Below are 18,380 nucleotides of genomic sequence, written 5' to 3'. Positions count from 1 at the left end.
ATACTCTACTGAAGGAACTTTATGCTGAATTGGGTTTTTGTTAAGCTGTCTTAGAACTGGACTAGACCATCTTTATGCCTATTATAGGAAAGGTCATGCTAGTTGAAAATATATATGCTAACATATATGTGTGTGTATGTGTGTATATTGTAAATTGGAGACTATCAATATTTGAAGGCAATTTGGAATTGGTTATAATTTGTGAAGGAGCAAATAATAGTATTCACAAGGGAAATAAAGAATAATCTTTTCCTAATGTCAGAAATCATAATTCTTATCTTTAAATGAGGGTGGATCTCCAAAGTACTCTTATCTGGCATATATACAAATATATGTGTGTATGTGTGTGTGTGTGTGTGTGTATGTGTGTGTGTACCCACACATACACAAAAGAATCTAAAGAGATAGTATAGACTACTGGGCAGAAGGCTGACTATAGAGTCAGCATTACCTCTTGACATCTTGGCTTTAGGTCTAGCCTTCTATTACTGGCTACTATCACCCTGAGCAAGCAGTTAAGTTCTTAGTGCCCCAATCTTTTCTCTAAACATTTCTAAGTTTCAGAACAGTCATTGCTCAAGAGAATTTCTTCACCTAGAGCATCCCACAAAGATGAAATCATGGGTCCAAACCAAAGCAACAATCAAAGCCTGAGTCTAAATTACCAAACCAGCTATATGCTTCTCACTTATTTAGATTTGCTTTCCCACAATCAGTCTAAATTAGAAACTTTTTTCCTGTTACTTAAAAATAGCAAAATCTGAATTAAAATACTAGTTACTTTTTTAGACTCACAAGAAAGTTGATTGGGTGTCTGATACCCCCTCCCTTTAAAAAATCTGATGTTTTCTTTTTCTTTATATTACTATTACCTTCCAGTGATTACGTGTTTGCACACATGCATACAGACACACACACACACACACACACACACACACACACAATCACAAAAATTGACTGAATTTGAAATTATATACTTCATTTCAAACCTATATTCTGCCACCTTGGCAGAATTGTGATTTACAATTAGTCCTCTAAGTTATAATTGATCATGCATTTGTCAAAGTTTTAAAGTATTTATATAATCATTGTTTCACCCCTTTTCTAAACATACAATTAAATTTTGTTAAAGCAAAGCATAATAAATTAAATAAGCTATAATGTTAAAGTAGTAAAATTTCAAGGAACACTAAATTGCTGAATTTTATTTCTTAAATAACATTCTTTTTTTTCTCTTTTCTAATATAGTTAACAAATATTTGAGCTCTGAAAACCCACTTTTCTTTGAACTGCGTGCCAGATACCTTATTGCTTGTGAACGTATACCAGAGGCAATGGCTCTTATCAAATGTTGTATAAATCACCCAGATATCAGTAAAGACTTGTACTTCCATCAAGCATTCTTCACATGTCTATATATGTCACCATTAGAAGATCAACTATTCCAGGAGGTACTAACTGAGAATAAATTTCCATACTATAAGTGATATAGTGGGTGTGTATCTTCATATTCTTTTATTTTAGATTACTTCTCTAAGCTCTAAGAAAGACACTAAACAAGTTTGTTTGTTTTTTCTTTTCTGGTAATTTATTTCATCTCATTTTTATGTTGAATTACAGTAATGTCACAATGAAACCAGCACAGTAGATAGACATCAAGAAAATTTATGCTGAGTTTTGGATGTGACAGAGACAAAAGAGTTTAATTTTTAAAGAAGTCAGATAAGAATTGTGGAAACCCAGTAGTTGCCTTTTAAACCAATTTTTAAGATGCTGAATGTTTAAATTAACTATTCTGCCCTTTAATTTGGAGAATCCTTTGCCTGAACAACTTTTCCCAGCTCAGATATAGACCTTCATAGAAGAAAACTAAACATCAGTTATTTCTTCCATAAAATAATATAGGATAATATCATTTTAGTTGTACACATATTTGTATATTTATATATATTTGTATGAACCATTTTATTTTAAACTTATAGCATGTATTGAGAACTGATTGTAAGAATGGAATTGATATCATCTGTAACACCGAAAAAGAAGGCAAGACTACATTAGCCTTGCAGCTCTGTGAATCATTCCTAATTCCACAGCTCCAGAATGGGGACATGTATTGTATATGGTAAGTGTTTCTAATAAGAAACTCTCCCAATATAGTGGGAGATAATTGTTGGGTAACAGAGTTTGGGATAAATGTTTGCAAAATAAAAGTGACATTAAGAGTATTAGTTTTTCCTCCTTTTAATTGCAAAGTTTTTTTATCCTGAACAACCATGAAAATTAACCATTTATGCAAATTTTCTAATATATTTGCTGTACATTCTTATGTAGTTTTAGAGAATTAGAGGTAGGAGAATCAAAAGCTTTCTTCTCTGAGTATAGGCTTCTGTTTGAAAAAAGTGATTTATGAAACCATTTTTTTTCATTACTTAATTATGTTTGAGGTGAAATTGTAACTTACTAGAGATAGGGAAGTTGTTTTCAAAAAATAATTTGAGAAATGTTTAAGAAAAAAACTATAATAGTTTGTTTCAATGCAGCAGACGTCTTTTAAGTACCTTCCAAAAATAAGCATCTTTAGGTTCTGGAGGTTCAAAGACAAAAGTCAGAACAATCTGTGCCTCAAGGAGTTTCCCTTCAAACTAACTTTGACATTTGTAATATGGTATAAAACTTGGTAAAAACTATCATATAATTTCCTTTTTATTTCTTATAACTTTGATGGTCCATTTTAATTTTAAGAGAAAATTGAGAGGTTTTTTGGCTGAATACAGTTACACTTGTTCAAAAGCATATTATAAAAGTAATTATATCTAGTAGTGTTTGATGACATAATTTTAGAACTTTTTTTTTACTTTAACATCTTTTTTGTGGTATGTAGCTTTTCTAAAGATGGAAGAATCATTAGGCAGCTACAAAAATAAATAAAATTCCTATACTATTCAGAGTTTCTAGAAAACTTTTACTTTTCTCAATTTTTCTTGATTAAGAGATCTGCTAGAAAGATCACATTACCTGGGTCCCAGTTATAACAAGGACAACTATGAGGGCAACTCCCAATTTTTCCCCTTTTAGTCTGTTAATATTACCCAAACTAGTATTTAGTTAAATACAGAGAATTACCCTCCTCTTTTGCATTGGTCAGCCAATTCTCATCTGAACGTTAGGACGTTAAATAAGATTTTGGCACTTTTTAAGTCTACAGTTCTGAACTATTTTTCTGTCTTTCACAGATTTTATTCAAGTGGTCAACCTTTTGCTTTCTTTTCTGTCTTTCCTTTTCCCTTCCCTTTCTATTCCTTTCTGAATAACCTCAGGGACCTTCCCCACTACTTTCAATTTTCCCCTTACACCCTAGTATCTTACTGTTCTTTCTCTACGTTCTTTCTCCTTGGATCAATTTTCCCTTTATCGTCATTTCTGGGGGATGTATCAATATGTTCTCCTTAGAGTGGGAGTTTTAATAATTTAACAGAATTATCAAATGTTTTCAAGACCTTTTCAATTAACTCTCAGCATGTGGACACATATACCCTGTACTTAGAATCTTACGTTAATATGGTGAGGGGGCAGCATAGGATATAGCAAGCTGGCATTTTTTTTTCTGAGGTCCTTCTGTTTAACTAAGAATAGTTCACTATTCAGCCTATATAACTGTAAGTAGCTAGGCCTACACTCAGAACCAAACCTATACTACCAAGCAATCTAGAGAATCTACTGATCTGCATATAACCTGGTTCTTTCTGATGCCAACTCTGTAGTGGCGTTGTGCCTTTCCTATTTCCATATTTTAGGAAGAGGTCAGGTTAGATTAATATTCATTTCCTGGGATCAAAGATATACATATATACACTGCCATGTGCTTATTCAATGCAATAAAATCACCATTGGTTATGTATGTGATTAAGTATCAGAGAGTGTATTACCTAAAAGGGACTATTACAGCAATTTATATTTTTAGAAGAACCTCAGAAAACATTAGCTGTTTCTCTCCCTTTTATGCAAACTACCAGGGCTATCCTGAGTTTTGTATCCAAAAATACTTGTTTTCTAGAGTCAAAATATATTTGTTAAGGAAACACAGCTAAATCACAACTTTACTAGAGTGCCTTTGACCATCGTTTAGTGTAGGCCTTACAATCTTATGTCCCAAATGTCTTAGTGTAGTTTGTTTTTGTTTTTCTTGATGATAGAATAGAATTGGTGAGAACTAAGGCCTATGTCATAGGAAAGAGAACTAAAGATTTAAAAAGACCTAGGACTTTGCAGTCAATTCATTGAAACCTTTAATCATACATTGGGGTAGGGATGAGGTATCTAACTTTCAATTAGTGGTGGTCTATAGCCATGTAATATTTATAATCAAGCATAGATGATGAATCAAGACTGTCCAATCTTTTTTTTTAAGACAGTCAGGATCCATAGCCCTTCTACCCTCATTGTGCTATTGTTTAGTCATTTTTCAGTCGTGTCTGACTTTTTTTTTATGTGGGGCAATGGGATTCAGTGATTGCCCGAAGTCACACAGCTAGTAAGTATCAAATGTCTGAGGTCGAATTTGAACTCAGATCCTCCTGACTCCAGGACTAGTGTATCCCTTGAGCCACCTAGCTGCCCCCATGTCTGACTTTTAATGACTCCATTTGGGGTTTTCTTGACAAAGATAATGAGTGATTTGACATTTTCTAGCTCATTTTACAGATAAGAAAACTGGAGCTAGCAGGGTTAAGTCACTTTCAATTTCACATAGCTGTTAAGTGTCTGACTGGTGCTCCATCCACTGGACCACTTAATGCCAAGTACCCAATGTCTTCATCGTATTATTTTTTTAATTCCCTCTACCCGACCCAGTCAAAAAGATCTTAAAACTTACTCTCATCATCTACTATTCTTCTTTTTAGTAGAACCAGAGAAATTATACCATAATCCAAGGTGGGCATACTTTCTTCTTCATTCCCAGAAACCAGAACCTTAACTGAAAAATCATAACCTTTCAGAACCTTAGTTTCTGGGTATCAGAACACCTATTTTCTGATATTTAAGAAACTTTTAAAAATTATGTCCCTGAACAAATTGTCTTTACTTAATTTGGGTTGTTTTTATGTTCTAGATCTAGCAAATACATATCTCTGTAGTCTTAATTGTGTGACATCCACAGATGACTTTTCCAAGACTTCTTTTCTTTTCTTTTCTTTTCTTTTCTTTTCTTTTCTTTTCTTTTCTTTTCTTTTCTTTTCAAGGCAAATGGGGTTAGGTGGCTTGCCCAAGGCCGCACATCTAGGTAATTATTAAGTGTCTGAGGTCAGATTTGAACTCAGGTTCACCTGACTCCAGGGCCGGCGTTCTATCCACTGCGCTACCTAGTCACCCAAGACTTTTTTTTCTTATAGAGACTATAGTGTCCCCTGGTGGCTTGACCAGTTAGAAACTTTGGGTTTTTTTTCCTTTTATCCAACTCTTCACTATCTTCTCAACCACTGAATTTCCACTTTTTATCTCTCTTGCTGAGGAAACAGTTATCATTAAACTATGACTTTGCTCCTGGAAAGGATATGTCAGATGACTTCTTTATGACTCTTCTCTCTATCCTTGGGATATAGCCACAATACCCTTATTTTGACCACCACTCCCTTTTTTTTTTAATGTGCTAGCCTTTTCACTGCAGCTTAAAAATATAAGTTCCCTGAGGGCAATGCTTGTCTTTCCTTTGTATTTGCATTTCTCATCTTAGTTTATGCTTAGTGTATAGTAAACCCTTAAATGCTTCCCCCCCCCCATTCATTCTTTTCTTTCTTTTTTTTAAATTTTTATTTAAGGCAATGGGTTAAGTGGTCCAAGATCACACAGCTAGGCAATTATTAAGTATCTGTGGCCCGATTTTTGAACCCAGGTCCTCCTGACTCCAGGGCCGATGCTCTATCCACTGTAATGCCTGGCTTCCCCTCATTAATTCATTTTTTTTTTTTGCAAGGCAATGGGGTTAAGAATTCATTCTTAATAAGTAATTGTTGATCAAGTAGATCAAGTACCTCTTTCATGCTTTTTCCTCCCTTTTTTAGCAACCTGAATTCACTGAATTTTTAAAAAATGTATTTTAGCAATTCCTCTCAAACATCACATATCGTGGAGCACATTTGAATTTAAAGGTAATAAAAACTTTTCTTCAAGATTCCAAGCTAGCCGGTGACATAGCTGACTTAGATTTCAGTTCTACATGATTTATCCTCCTTAGCCTAGTAATTCTTACTAATTTATTACTAATTATTTACTAATGTTATTTTCTTGACCAGAGTCCTTACTTGACTCTGACTTGACTCCAGTCTTGAATTCAACAACTCCATTTGCTATTGGGAACATCTTTGAAAGAACAAGGAAGACAGAAGAGGTTCTTACAAGACTGAAAAAGGGCATATGTTCCTACATTTTTTTTAAGGGAACAAAAGTTCATAGATTCACATCTTTTTTCAGCTCTCTCCTTTTACAAATAAGAAAACTGAGGCTTAAGAATATTTAAGCAGCTTGCAGCAGGTGGTCATAGAGTGGCAGGAAAGTATCTAAAACCATGTCTTTCAACTTCAAGTCTGGCACTCTGTTCATTATACCATGCTGCTTTAGGGAAGTGTATAAAATATTTATACTATAGACAATGAACTTTGAGTCCTCATTTTTTCAAAATGGAGCATTTGAAAAGAGAAGCAACATTTTTATCATGACTAAAAGTTATCACAACTTCATCAAAAACAGATTATGACGGACTAACTTCATTTTCTTCTTTGACTAGGTACCTAGATTTATCATTCAGGGAAATGTAGCCCTAACATACCTGAATTTCAGGGAAGGAGTTGATATAGTTTTCTCATATTATCTTTGTAGATATAAGGGACAGATATGATCTAGATGATATGAGTGTATTCAAAACTCATTAAATGAGGAGGCTCATTGAGATCATTAATGAGTTAATTTCAGACTGAAAGGAAAATTCTTTGGTTGAAATACCCAGAGCTGTCCTTGGCACTGTTCTGGTGAACATTTTTTGCCATTAGCTTAGATAAAGCCATAATATGTTCGTCAGATTTGGGGGAGGAATAACTAACACATTGACTTACATAAATTACCTCAATTCAAAAACAAAAAGATCTTTGTAGGCTAAAGAAAAGGATTAGATCTAATTGATAAAATGTTATAGGGATAAATGTGAAATTTTACACTTATGTTAAAAAAATCTCATAAGTATTTAATGACTAGACACCAGTTTGTAGAAGATTTCAAAATGAGTGGAGAATAACAGCAATAAAAAGCTTGATGATGTACATCTAAACTATATTAAGCAAAGTACAACCAGAACTCTGGTTGAATCTCTGGAGAATCATATTCAATTCACAGGGTCATATTTTGTAGATAATATTGACAAATTTAAGACATCCAAAGGTGGGAAATCAGAATTGCTAGAATGGAAATCCTGACATATGACAATCAATGGAAGTAATTGGATTTTATATATAGCAAAGAAAAGACAGAGTAGAAGAGATGATGGTAGAAATATGATAAAGACTTTAGGGATTTTAAAGCAGAAATGGTCTCTTCATCATTGCCTTGGAAAACCTAAACTATTGTGATAGCAAGAAATTATGATTCAGATTTCCACTCAATATGAAGAAAAGCTTAGAAATATACTTCACTTTGTAGTGGATTTCTCCTTACTAGAGATTTTAAAGTAGAGACTGAATTGCTTGTCTTCAGTATTAGGGAAGTGTTGTTTTCAAGGAAGAGAAGATGGTCCCTTTTGAGTTGGATGTGAGTTACTATGATCATGGAATCTCCTGTTGACTTTTCAGGTTTAGCGTAGTGAACATGCTGGGTTTGCTTTATGCACCTCTCCCTTACTTAACCATTCATACTTTGTTCATTGTCTGAAGTAAACATGTGCAGCCTCAGATTCAGAGAATCTGTTCTTACTAGAAAGAGAACCTCTACATCAATCTGTTAGAACTAAAAAAAAAGCAAGTTATTTATAAAAAACCCTTTAAAGAGATCCTACAAAGTAGTCTGGTAACCATTTGTTCCATTTAAGCAAGGAATCACTGATTCAATTCTCTACCCACAACAGAGATCTGAGCAGGTCTTCCCAGAGGAACATTAAGCAGGAATAGACAACACTATCACTAATTTCCTCAACAAGCAGTACAGTCAAGAAAAAAGTCTATCCTGATTTGACATTTCTTGCATTATGATTTTCCTGAAATTCACGAAATATATTCTAACATTCTTCTCCTGATCAAACAGGGAAGGCCTACATCTAATGATCTAATTGCCCTACTTAATTCACCCAGTTTTCATTTTACCTAGCAAAGATAACATTCTTTAGCCATTCTTGAGAATGTATCCTCAGATTCTCCATATACATATGCCACAACTTATTCACAGACATTCTTTAATATATATGTGCGGCCCTTTATTATTCAATTTTTGCCATCACAAAAAAAAAGCTCCTATACATATTTTTTGTATAGATCAGACCTTTTCTTCTTTTATTGATCTCTTTTGAGGATTAACTTACAGTGGTTTATTTAGCTGGGTACATGCACTGCTTAGAAATGTTTTGTGTTTAATTTCAAATTGCTTTCCAGAATGGCCAATATATCCAGTTAATAAGTCCAAAAATTTACATATCCATCGGTGTTCTCATTTTTCTCACAGCCTTTCCAATATTTATGATTTTCCTTTTTTGTTTGGCATTCTCAGAATGAGGTGAAGCCTCAAGAATTGCTTTAATTTTCATTTTTCTAATGATTTGAGATTTGAAATATTCTTTTCATGTGGTTATAAAAACTTGGATTTTTTTCCCTTCATGAGAAAAGAAACTGTTATCCTTCATGGTCTTTCAGCATCTAGCAAAAAGAAATGGTTCTTATAAATTTCAGTTTGTTTCTTACGTATTTTAGAAATAAGATCTCATCAGTTAAACTTACCACTACCATTCCTGCCATCTCATAGTTACCCTTTCCCTTCTGATTTAACATACATTTGGGTTTTTTGAAACCTTTAATTCTGTGTAATCTGTGTCCACTTTATCACCTGCCATCCTTTCTATTTGTTCCTGAGACTGAGAAAAGTTCTAATAGTTCCAGATGTACTGCTAAGTCATTTAAATGCCAGTCTCCAGAAGGATACCCACAAAAACTCAAAGGCAGAAATAAACTAGTTATATAAAAAGGCCCTTCTACGAGATGAAATGCTTTGGTGTTCTGGTACAGGTCTCAATACACTGATGTGGATTTTGGATCTATCCTCATAGAGACCATCTTTAGATGATATGCCCTTAAGGTATAATCAATAAAAATGTACCTCCATAATAAGGAAATCTTCCCTCTATTCTTCTACTACTTAAAGGTAGTCAATCATTGTAGAAGTTATTCTAAAATATTTCCATCAGACATCTTTTTTTTCTCTTTGCCCCCAATGAGACATACTTTTCATAGGATTTGGGACTTAAAAAGACTTTACTTTTCCCACCTGGTTTTATGGATGAATAATGACGGAAACTCAGACTCATTGCTTTTAGTTACATTACATTTGTATACCACAGAATTACAGAACACAGAAGTACCTCAGAGGTCATCTAAATACAATCTTTATACCTCAATAGTCATTTATAGCATCTTTGATTTGGTGGTAGGAGGAAGGTTAAAGATAATCTAATTCAGCCCCTCATTTACAGTTGACTTACACATTAAAGGACTTTTCCTGAGATCATATAGGTAGATAGTAACATAACCCAGGTCCTTTGAGTCTAAAAACTATCATTTTTCTAATGTGTTACACTGCCCCCTTGTGAAACACTTCAATACTACCTTTAGAAGTTTCTCATTATGAAATTTATTAAACTTAAATATGCGGGGCAGCTAGTTGGCAACCTAGCTGTGGGACCTTGAGCAAGTCATTTACTCCCTTTTCCTTGCAAAAAAAAAAAGAATAGTATAATAAATCTAAATATGCCACTTAGCAACTTCTACTCAGTGTTCTTATCTTTCTTGGTTCAAGCAGAAGCCAAATCCCTTTTAATACTATAGCTATTTAAAAATTACATAGCTGGGGCACCTAGGTGGTGCAGTAGATAGAGCACTGGCCTTGGAGTCAGGAGTACCTGAGTTCAAATGTGGCCTCAGACACCTAATAATTACCTAGCTGTGTGGCCTTGGGAAAGCCACTTAACCCCATTGCCTTGAAAAATCTAAAAAAAAAAAAAATTACATAGCTGCCATATACCTTTATGTCGTTTTCCCTCCAAACTAGACATCCTATATTTCTTTAGCATGTGATTTGAAATAATCAGTTCTCTCACCAACCTTGTTGCTGCCAACTAAATGTGTTCCTTGTCAATGATCTTTCTAAAGCATCTTGTAGTGCTCAGAACTGAACATAGTACTCCAAATGTGGCCTTATTAGGGCAGACTTTGTTCATTTCCAGGATAGCCTTAAATTTCTATATTACTAAAAGCACAATTTCTTCTGAGGAGTCTCTAAACTCTAGATGTGAGAGGTTTTTAATATTTAATTTCCTTGGTCATAACCTGTTTAACCTAGGTATTAAGATTGCTTATTTCCATTGTAAAATAAACCCCTGTTCACTTTTCCCAGTCAGGGTCAGTGCGACCCTTATTAGGATTACATGATTCTCCTTATGTGCTTTCATAAAATTTATGTATTATTTGGATCTAACTTCCTAAGTAAAATTGGTTGTATTCTCATGACAGCCCTTGGCATGATTTTGTGTCCCTTTCTATTTGTCCAGTTATAAAATGTATCAGAAGAAAACAACTATTGAAGAATCCATTTAACTCAGAACTTTCTTGTGACAACTATTAAAAGTTTCTGTGCTATGTTCTCTTTGATCCTTTTTCTCTTCTCTGATCCTAAGATGTTATTTGAAAACCCTTGCAAACTTTTATTCAAGTGTCATTCCAATAGGGTCTGATAGGACCATCTACTTTACAGCAGATCAATTAGCCATGTCCATGCCATGACTAAAGCCCAGTGCAAGCATGCCACCCATCATAATAAGTTTTCAACTCAGTAGAACTTTAGAAAATTAGTTATTGTGCTGGGTTTTTCTGTCATTTTTTAAATTAATTCCAAGAGAATCATAATAAAGCTAATATCAGGGGTGGCTAGGTGGCTCAGTGGATAGAGCACCAGCCCTGGAGTCAAGAGTACCTGAGTTCAAATTTGACCTCAGACAATAATTACCTAGCTGTGTGGTCTTGGGCAAGCCACTTAATCCCATTGCCTTGCAAAAAAAATAATAATAATAAAGCTAATATCAGTTTAGATTATGTGATACTCTTATGGCTTTTTATAAAAAGTAGATATAAAACTATTTAAGTATAAAAGGGAAATTTTGTAACATAGTAACCAAGAATCTTAGACTGAAAGTGATCTGGATTCTAATCTCACATTTACCACAAACCAGTTTGTGATTTTGACCAGTCTGGATTTGTTCAGATACAGATTGAAAGAATTAAATTGAGTGATCTCTAAAAAGTCTCTTCCAGCTCTAAAATTCTCTAAGTTTGGCTTATTAAAGGAAACATCCTACTGATAGCTCAAGTATTCATTAAAATTTCTAGTTTTTATTTATATATTGCTTTGTATTTATACTCTGGTTTCTCTTGTGTATATTAAGCTCTTCCAAGTAGACTATTAACTGAACTAATGCATGAATTTTATCTTGTATATGTATTTTTTTACCTTAAATTTGCAATGTGCATTTGCTTAGCAAATTTTGTGGGTTTTTTTCCTTTTGCTCCAGTGATTTAATTTCTTTAGGGAATAGCCAAAAAAGAAACACTTTAGGCAATTCAAATCAGCAACTGTATGGAATAAACTATATATAGCACCTATTATGTTGCTATATCTATTTCATCTCCATAACAACTCTGGGAGGCAGAGGCTAGTTGACTCACCTGGTATCCCTCAACTACTGACTCTTTGAGGCTGTACTTGAACTTGAATCGGCCTGATTCCTAGCCCAGTGCTCCATGCTGCTCCTTGGCTGCTTTAGTCTTGAGCATGGAAAGGGTCAACAGCTTTTGCAGGGTCACAAAGTCCAGGTATGTCTAAAAGGAAGGCCTGGAGCCCAGGTCTTCCCAACTTGTAGGGGAATTCTTACTGGCTTCCTTTAGACATTTACTTTGTAACTAATTTCGATAGGGCATTAAATTTTTTTTATTTTATGAAAGGACATTCATTTAAATGCAAAGAAAACTTACTAGGTGAATGGTTGTTTCTTACCTGAATTTATTTTAAAAAGTCTAGCTCATTTCTTATTATTTCATATTTAGATTTTCTTTAGGGAGAAGAACCTATGAACACTTTCTTTTATTGCATTTAAAACACTATGTATTTGATGCTTTTAAACTGTAACTTGTTTTTTTTTGTTTGTTATATAAGAACAGATTTTGGTATTTAGTGTAATACATTGAATATGTTTAAATATCTTCACCATATGGAAGTATAAAAGATCCTTTTATATTTTAGGGGAAAGTGATGTTTAATTTTTTTTATATATATATAGAACCTTGGAGGCCTGTTTTTGAGTATTTCCAAAAATAGAATTTCAATAAAATCTTAAGGAAATATCCTGGATGAGGAAGCTCTTTCTATCAATGCTTGTCAGCATTTTCTCTGCAAAATAGTTTTAGTTGCCTTGAAAAAAGAGTGTTAGTTAACCAGTTTCACACAGCCTATATGTATAAAATCAATCAATCAATAAACATTTATTAAGCACTTACTATGTGCCAGGCACTATTCTAAATACCGGAGATTCAAAAAAAGAAGTAAAAGACCATCCTTTCCAACACTATCTAATAGGGTAGACAAAAAGGCCAGGCACTAGAATTAAGAGGATTTATGAAAGGCTTCCTGTAAAATATGGGATTGAGATTGGGACTGGAAAGAAGCAAGGGAAGCCAGGAGGTAGCAATGAGGGAGAATATTCCAGGCATGAGGGAAAGCTAGGGAAAATGCCAAAATCCAAGAAATGGAGTATCTTTTATATGAAATAGTAAGGAAGCCATTGGCTTTGGATCAAAGAATATGAGGTAGAAGGTGTACTAGAATTTTAATTGTGTGGTATATATGAAGAGGGTGAACCTCGAAGGAGGAGAAGTTACTGAGTACTAGAGGCAGGAGGAAAACCTGGAATGGGAAATGGAGAGCAAGGAGTATTCCAATTTCCCAAGTTAACTGAAAGAATGAGGGGAAGGTACAGCCAATACTAGAAAGGCCAGGGAGACTGTGTCATATGGGAGGAGTCAGGTTTCAGTGATTGGTCAAAGATGAAAGGAGAAGGATAGGAACAGAATTAGGATGAAGGGAAGTTTATTGCCTGTGGAACAAGTATTCCAGAGTAATGGGATGTGGATGATGTTTAGTTGGTGCTTTGGGATGAGAAGCTTGAGGAGGATGAAAATAAGGAATCAGAAATAGGATCTGATGATCAGTATTACTGGGTGAATAGCATATGACCAGGTTTGAGAATGTACATCATGGGGTGGAAAGAATCATTCCTCTTCTCAAAGGAGCTTGGAAATCAGATTGGAGAAAAATCAGAGCATGAGATGGAAACCACAGTTCCAGGAGGCAATTGAAACCAGATCTTCTTGGCTCCAGGACAGACTATACACTATACCATGCTCTCTGCCTACTGCCATAATGACATAGAAATACAACCACTGTTATTATCTACTTGTACAAAGCAAATAGATACTATATATTGGCAGCAGTATAAAGTTTCCATAAGACATAGTCCCTTTACTCAAGAAATATATAATCTAATAGGGAGAGAAGATATCAACAAATAACCATAATGTGTGCTGCTACTGCTACACAGTATGTTAGAATATTATGTGAAATAAAAGTGCTAAGTGAGGTTGGGGGGGGGGAAGGTTATTTATTACTAGCCATGGGGAATTATGGTTGACTTCCTGAAGAAAAGGGATCTTTTCTGTTGTACTGAAAGAGGAATTTAATATATTAAAAAAGAGAAGGGGAGAATTTTTGGCATATTGGGAACCTGAATGAAAATATGAAGTCATAGGAATATCATACATTTTTCACTGAGGGAAGGGCAAGTAGTTTAGTTTACTGTTAAAATATCTAGACTGTGTAAAAGGGGAATGATATAAAACTCAGAAGAAAATTTCCATTATTATAGAAGTCATAGAATCGTAGGCAAATAAGTTTGAAGTTTATTTGGTTAATAAGAAAGAATATGAAGATTTTGAACAGACAAGTAGCATGACAAATGTGAATATAAGAAAGATTATTTTCTTAGTATCATGAGTAGATTGAAAATGGGAGAAAGTGAAGAATATAAGATATATTGGTAGATTGTTATAATGGTTTAGATGAAAAGTAATAAGGACCTGTGCTGGAGAGGTAAGGAGTTGGTGTGTGCATTGAGAATAAATAGGACTTGAATAACTTGTATGTCAAAAAAGGAAAGGGAGATTGAAGAACCAAAGATAACAAAGGACAGATCCTTGGGAAACACCTATATAAAGGGTTTAAGAAGAGACAAGATCCCTGAAAAGTAGGAAAAGAATTAAAGTCACTCAATAAATAAACACTTAATAGGGGCAGCTAGGTGGCATAGTGGATAAAGCACCGGCCCTGGAGTCAGGAGGGTTTAAGAAGAAAAGAGACAAGATCCCTGAAAAGTAGGAAAAGAATTAAAGTCACTCAATAAATAAACACTTAATAGGGGCAGCTAGGTGGCATAGTGGATAAAGCACCGGCCCTGGAGTCAGGAGTACCTGGGTTCAAATCCGGTCTCAGACAGTACCTAGCTGTGCCACTTAACCCCATTTGCCTCGCAAAAAAAAAAAAACTAAATAAACACTTAATAAGCACTTGTTATGTGTCTAGCACTGTACTGTACTAAGTCCTGGGTACAAAGAAAAGCAAAAAACTCCTTGCATTGGCTCACAATCTAATGGAGGAGATAAAAAACAAATCAGAATGAACTAAACATATATGTGCATACATATACATTTTTAAAAAATTAATCATGATTGTATAATTACCAGAAGGAAGGAAATGGAATTAAGAGAAAGATGAGATGAAGCCAGTAGGCAGAAAGATGGGGGCGGGGGGAGATTATTTTAGTCATGATGGACAATCAGAGAAAATAAACAGGGCCTAGAAATGTAGTGTCTTCTTCATGGAACAGCACAGATTGACCCTGGATTGGAGAATATATAATGAGCATAAGGTATAAATAGACCATGGAAAGGTAGGGGTGGTCTAGGTTATAAAGGACCTTGGATACCAAAAGAGAATTTTTGAATTTGATTCTTGGGGCATTTAGGAGCCATTGAAGTTTATTGAGTGGGGGGGTGGGAACTGTAACATAGTCAGACCTGTACTTTAGAAAAATCACTTTTTTGACTGAGAATGGATTGGAGTGAGGAGAGACTTGAGGTCACAAGATGGTTCTGTACAAGGATGTTGGCATTGTCAGAGGAGGAAAGAGAGATGTTGCAAAAGTGAAATCAAGGGGTGACTAGGTGGCACAGTGGATAGAGCACCAGCCCTGGAGTCAGGAGTGCCTGAGTTCAAATCCAGCCTCAGACACTTAATAATTACCTAGCTGTGTGGCCTTGGGCAAGCCACTTAACTCCATTTGCCTTGCAAAAACCTTTTTAAAAAAGTGAAATCAAAAGACCTTAATAGCAAATTGAATATATTTGGAGGATAAATTAAATATATGAATTAAGAGACAGTGAAGAACTCAAGGGTATCACCTAGGTTGTGAGCCTGAATAGTGGGGAGAGTGGTGTTGGGAATTTAGGAAATAGAAGGTGTTAGGGGGAAAGATAATGAATTTAGTTTTAAACATATTGAGTTTAAGATGTCTACTGATGTCCATTTCAAAATGATTGAAATCCAGTTGGAGATTCAAGATTTTTAGATCAGTACAAAGGACAAGATATACTGAAAATCATTAGCTGATTAAATCAACAAGTAAAGTAATATAGAGGGAGAACTGAAAAGGGCAAGGACAGAACACTAGAGAGTGAGATTTAGATGAAAATACCGCAAAAGAGCCTGAGTGTGCTAGGGAGGAGAACCAGGAGAAAATGGTTCTCTGAAAACCTGCAGTGAAGAGAATATCAAGGAAAATAAAATGATCTGCTGTGTCAGAAACTGAAGAGAAGTAAAACAGAATAAAGATTGAGAAACAACCTTTGGATTTAGCAAGTAAGAAATCATTGGCAACTTTGGAGAGAACAATTTTGATGGAATAAGATTAGAAGCTGTAATTAGAATTGTAGGGGTCAAGAGAAGGGAAACTGGATGAACCTATTTGACCTTTTCAAGGAGTTTAACCACTAAAGGCAGAAAAGATAAGAGAACAATAAAAGGTCTGGCAGGATCAAATGAAAGTGGTGACTGGGGGGAGACATAAACATATTCATAAGCAGTAGAGAAGGAGCCTGGAAACATGCAGACATTGAAAATTAGTGGTAGAGTGGTGATGGAGAAGACAACATGGAACAGGATTGCTTAAGCAAATAGAGGTTAGTCTTGATAAGGAGTAAAGACTGCCTTATAGAGATGGAAAATAGTGGCAGAAAGCATCTAAAGTGATAACAAATGAAGAAGAGGAGAGAAGATAGAGCTCAGGATGAGTGGCCACAAATTTTTCCTGTGAAATATGAGGCAAATTTCTCTGCTAAGAGAACAGAGTTGTAGCCATACTAGATGTGATAAGGAATAAAAGAAATTTTTTTTTTGGAAGAATCTCTGGAAAGTGAGTTGAGAAGGGAGGTCTGTTCTTAGACCTAATAGGTTTGCCTAGCAGCAATGAGGGTCCAGTTGAGGTTGTGTATTTTAGTGGATCCAGTCAGAATGTTTGTGATTTTCTCCACCATTATTTAGCAGCATGTGTATAGGGCAAAGGTGGCAAATAATGGGAATAATACAAGTCTGAGGCTGCAGGTTGAAATCAGTGAAACTATAATGGGGCTAGGACAGGAGAGAAGAATATTGTAGAGTTAAATTGATTCACCAAGGAATCAAGATAAGGAAAAGAAGAGAGAATATCTAGTGCAAGGGAGGTGGCCTAGGAAAGAACTGAGGGGTCAAGGTATAAATGCAAGGAAGTGCCCTTCAGTGAGGGAAGACTGAGAAACATGTGAAAAGCCAATTAATTATCATCAGAAAGGGGGATTATGGAATTCTTGAATATGGAAATAGTTCATTTGTTGGGTGGTGGCAAGATCAATAGTATGACCATTGATGAATAAACAAGTATTCCACAGGATGCAGTTGAATTGTTGAGAGGGATGGAAATAAGAAATAGGTTGGTGGTAGCTGGAGTATGGGGTTTGGATAAAGATCTACTGTTGCTTAAATTAACTGGAATATGTAGGGTGTGACCAGAGGCTGAAAATGTTAGTCTCTCAGTGGAAGGAGAGACTGGAGATGAAAATGGAGATAAGTGTAAGGTGAGACAAGGTGAAATGGCAGATTAAATGTGGTCTCTGAAAGCAGAGGGAGACAAAAGCATCTGGTAGGAAGAAATGGTCAAAAGTTAAAAAAGATCAAGATCTTGTTGGGGAGGTGAGGCTATTGGATTTATCAATAAGTGATTATTATTATCACTTATTATATCATTACATTATTAATTACATCATTAGTGATCTTAAAGTAATTCCATAAGAATGGTGGGACAGAAGTTTGGAGTTTGAAGAGAAAGTGGATGGATGAGTTGACTAATTATAGTCACATTTTCCCCAGAAGGTTTGACATTGAGGGAAAGAATCCAGAAAAGTCAAAGAAAAAATTTTAAACATTGGAGAAACTATAGTGTGTAGAGTGATTGAGAGGTTATAATTATATCTTTAAAAAGGATGAACTTAATTAAATCTTAAAGGAAGTGAGATTGAAAACATGGGGTATGAATCTTTATAATTAATTAGTAGGATTTCTAATGGGAGAAGGAAAGCAAGGGTGTTGTTATAGAGATAGCTTGAGAAAATGAGGATAGGTACTAAGTGAGTTCATTTTGACTAGACTCTGGCTTCTCATTGTAGTAGGAGGTTAGCTCTACTGTTTTGTTTTTTGGTGGCTACATGGGAAAAGAAAAAGTTTGGAAAAGCTAATGAAGTGAAATAAGGGGGTGGCTAGGTGGCACAGTGGATAAAGCACCAGCCCTGGAGTCAGGAGTACCTGGGTTCAAATCTGGTCTCAGATACTTAATATTGACCTAGCTGTGTGGCCTTGGGCAAGCCACTTAACCCCATTTGCCTTGGAAAAAAACCTAAAAAAAAATATGAAGTTGAAGTGAAATAGGGAGAGTTAAGAGTAGTAAA

General features: G+C 35.0%; 1 protein-coding gene across 1 annotated transcript in view; it reads left to right on the top strand.

Annotated features, from left to right (window-relative positions):
- ZNF654 (zinc finger protein 654) overlaps positions 1-18,380 on the top strand; it is a 92,875-nt gene that overhangs the window by 65,570 nt on the left and 8,925 nt on the right. Inside the window, exons 5-6 of the mRNA XM_074192272.1 lie at positions 1,249-1,451; positions 1,983-2,122. Coding sequence (XP_074048373.1) covers positions 1,249-1,451; positions 1,983-2,122 — 343 coding nt within the window. The remainder of the gene's footprint in view (positions 1-1,248; positions 1,452-1,982; positions 2,123-18,380) is intronic.

This window comes from Macrotis lagotis, chromosome 6 (genome assembly GCF_037893015.1).
Source record: "Macrotis lagotis isolate mMagLag1 chromosome 6, bilby.v1.9.chrom.fasta, whole genome shotgun sequence".
Classification (NCBI taxonomy): domain Eukaryota; kingdom Metazoa; phylum Chordata; class Mammalia; order Peramelemorphia; family Peramelidae; genus Macrotis; species Macrotis lagotis.
Note: the sequence above shows the minus strand (reverse complement) of the source record. Positions and strands in the feature narration are given on the sequence as shown.